Source organism: Aureococcus anophagefferens, assembly GCF_000186865.1.
Source record: "Aureococcus anophagefferens unplaced genomic scaffold AURANscaffold_122, whole genome shotgun sequence".
In the NCBI taxonomy this organism is placed as follows: domain Eukaryota; class Pelagophyceae; order Pelagomonadales; family Pelagomonadaceae; genus Aureococcus; species Aureococcus anophagefferens.
In genome coordinates, this window is record NW_008705671.1 from 6,997 (window position 1) to 8,179 (window position 1,183).

Sequence of the window (1,183 nt, forward strand, 5' to 3'; positions counted from 1 at the left end):
GCGTAGCCCACGCCGCAGAGGCTGGCGCCGTGGGTCTCGGACGTGCACGCGGTTGCCCTGAAAGCCCGCCGCGCGGCGGCGAGCGATTCGGGCGCCGCGGTGAGTCTCGAGCCAGCGCGCCTCCATGGAGCGCGGCACGGTCGTGCGCCCCCCTCGAACGCGGAAGTCGGCGGCCTCGCAGGTCCGAACCCAGAGATGCCAGGGGGTGCCGAACCAGCGTGCTCGCGCACGACCTGAAGTCGCCGCCGCCAACCGACACTGGATGGGACGGGAGCCGGAATGCGCCACCGTCAAGCCGTGCACGGACAACGTCGCGCCGGACTCCCAGACGAGCAGCGGGCCCGCCATGGTCGGGCTGGGGGGCAGCGACGACGGCGCGAGCTGCGGCACGGGCTGGCTCTTGGGCTGCTTCTAATGCGCTCTAGATTAGGCCTGTGCGACTCGGCGCCGGACGCGTCCCGGACGCGAGCAGGACGCCGGCCGGCCCAGACGCAACGGCGTTGCACCAGACGCGGCGTCAGCCGCGCGCGCGGCGCATGTACTCTCACGGCGGCGGCACGGGACCGCCTCTGGCTGGCGGGGCGCCGCAGCACCGGCTGCGCCCCGGCGGCGACGACCGCTACGGCGTCCTTCCCGAAAGCGGCTTCGGCGACCGGGGCGGCCGAGCGCCCTCCGGCCCGGGGGACCCGGGCCAGCATCCGGGTCACGGCGGCCACCGCGGCGGCTCCCAGGGCGGCGGCTACGGCGGCCAGGGCGGCGGCTACGACATAGGCTCCGGCGCGGGCTACGGCCGCGGCAGCGGCTACCAGGGCGGCGGCGACGGCTTCGACGGCCGGGGCGGCGGCTACCAGGGCGGCGGCGGCTACGGCGGCCAGGGTGGCGGCTCCCACGCCGGCGGCTACGGCTCCCACGCCGACGGCTACGGCGACGCGGGCTTCGGCGCGGGCTACGGCCGCGACGGCGGCTACGGCGGCCGCGGCGACGGCTTCGACGGCCGGGGCGGCGGCTACCAGGGCGGCGGCGGCTACGGCGGCCAGGGCGGCGGCTACGGCGGCCAGGGCGGCGGCGGCTCCGACGCCGGCGGCTACGGCGACGGCGACGCGTGCTCCGGCGCGGTACCCGACCAGCTGTCCAGAGCTGTCGGTCGGGTGCGACCGCGCGCGCGCATCATTAGTTTCGCGCG

At 77.5% G+C, this 1,183-nt stretch overlaps 1 protein-coding gene across 1 annotated transcript in view; it reads left to right on the forward strand.

Annotated features, from left to right (window-relative positions):
- Positions 1 to 536: 536 nt before the first annotated feature.
- The window catches only part of AURANDRAFT_68397 (hypothetical protein), a gene marked incomplete at both ends in the record, with an annotated part of 8,157 nt that continues 7,510 nt past the window's right edge, over positions 537 to 1,183 (forward strand). Inside the window, one exon of the mRNA XM_009044076.1 lies at positions 537 to 1,115. Within this exon, the coding sequence (XP_009042324.1) occupies positions 537 to 1,115 (579 nt within the window). The remainder of the gene's footprint in view (positions 1,116 to 1,183) is intronic.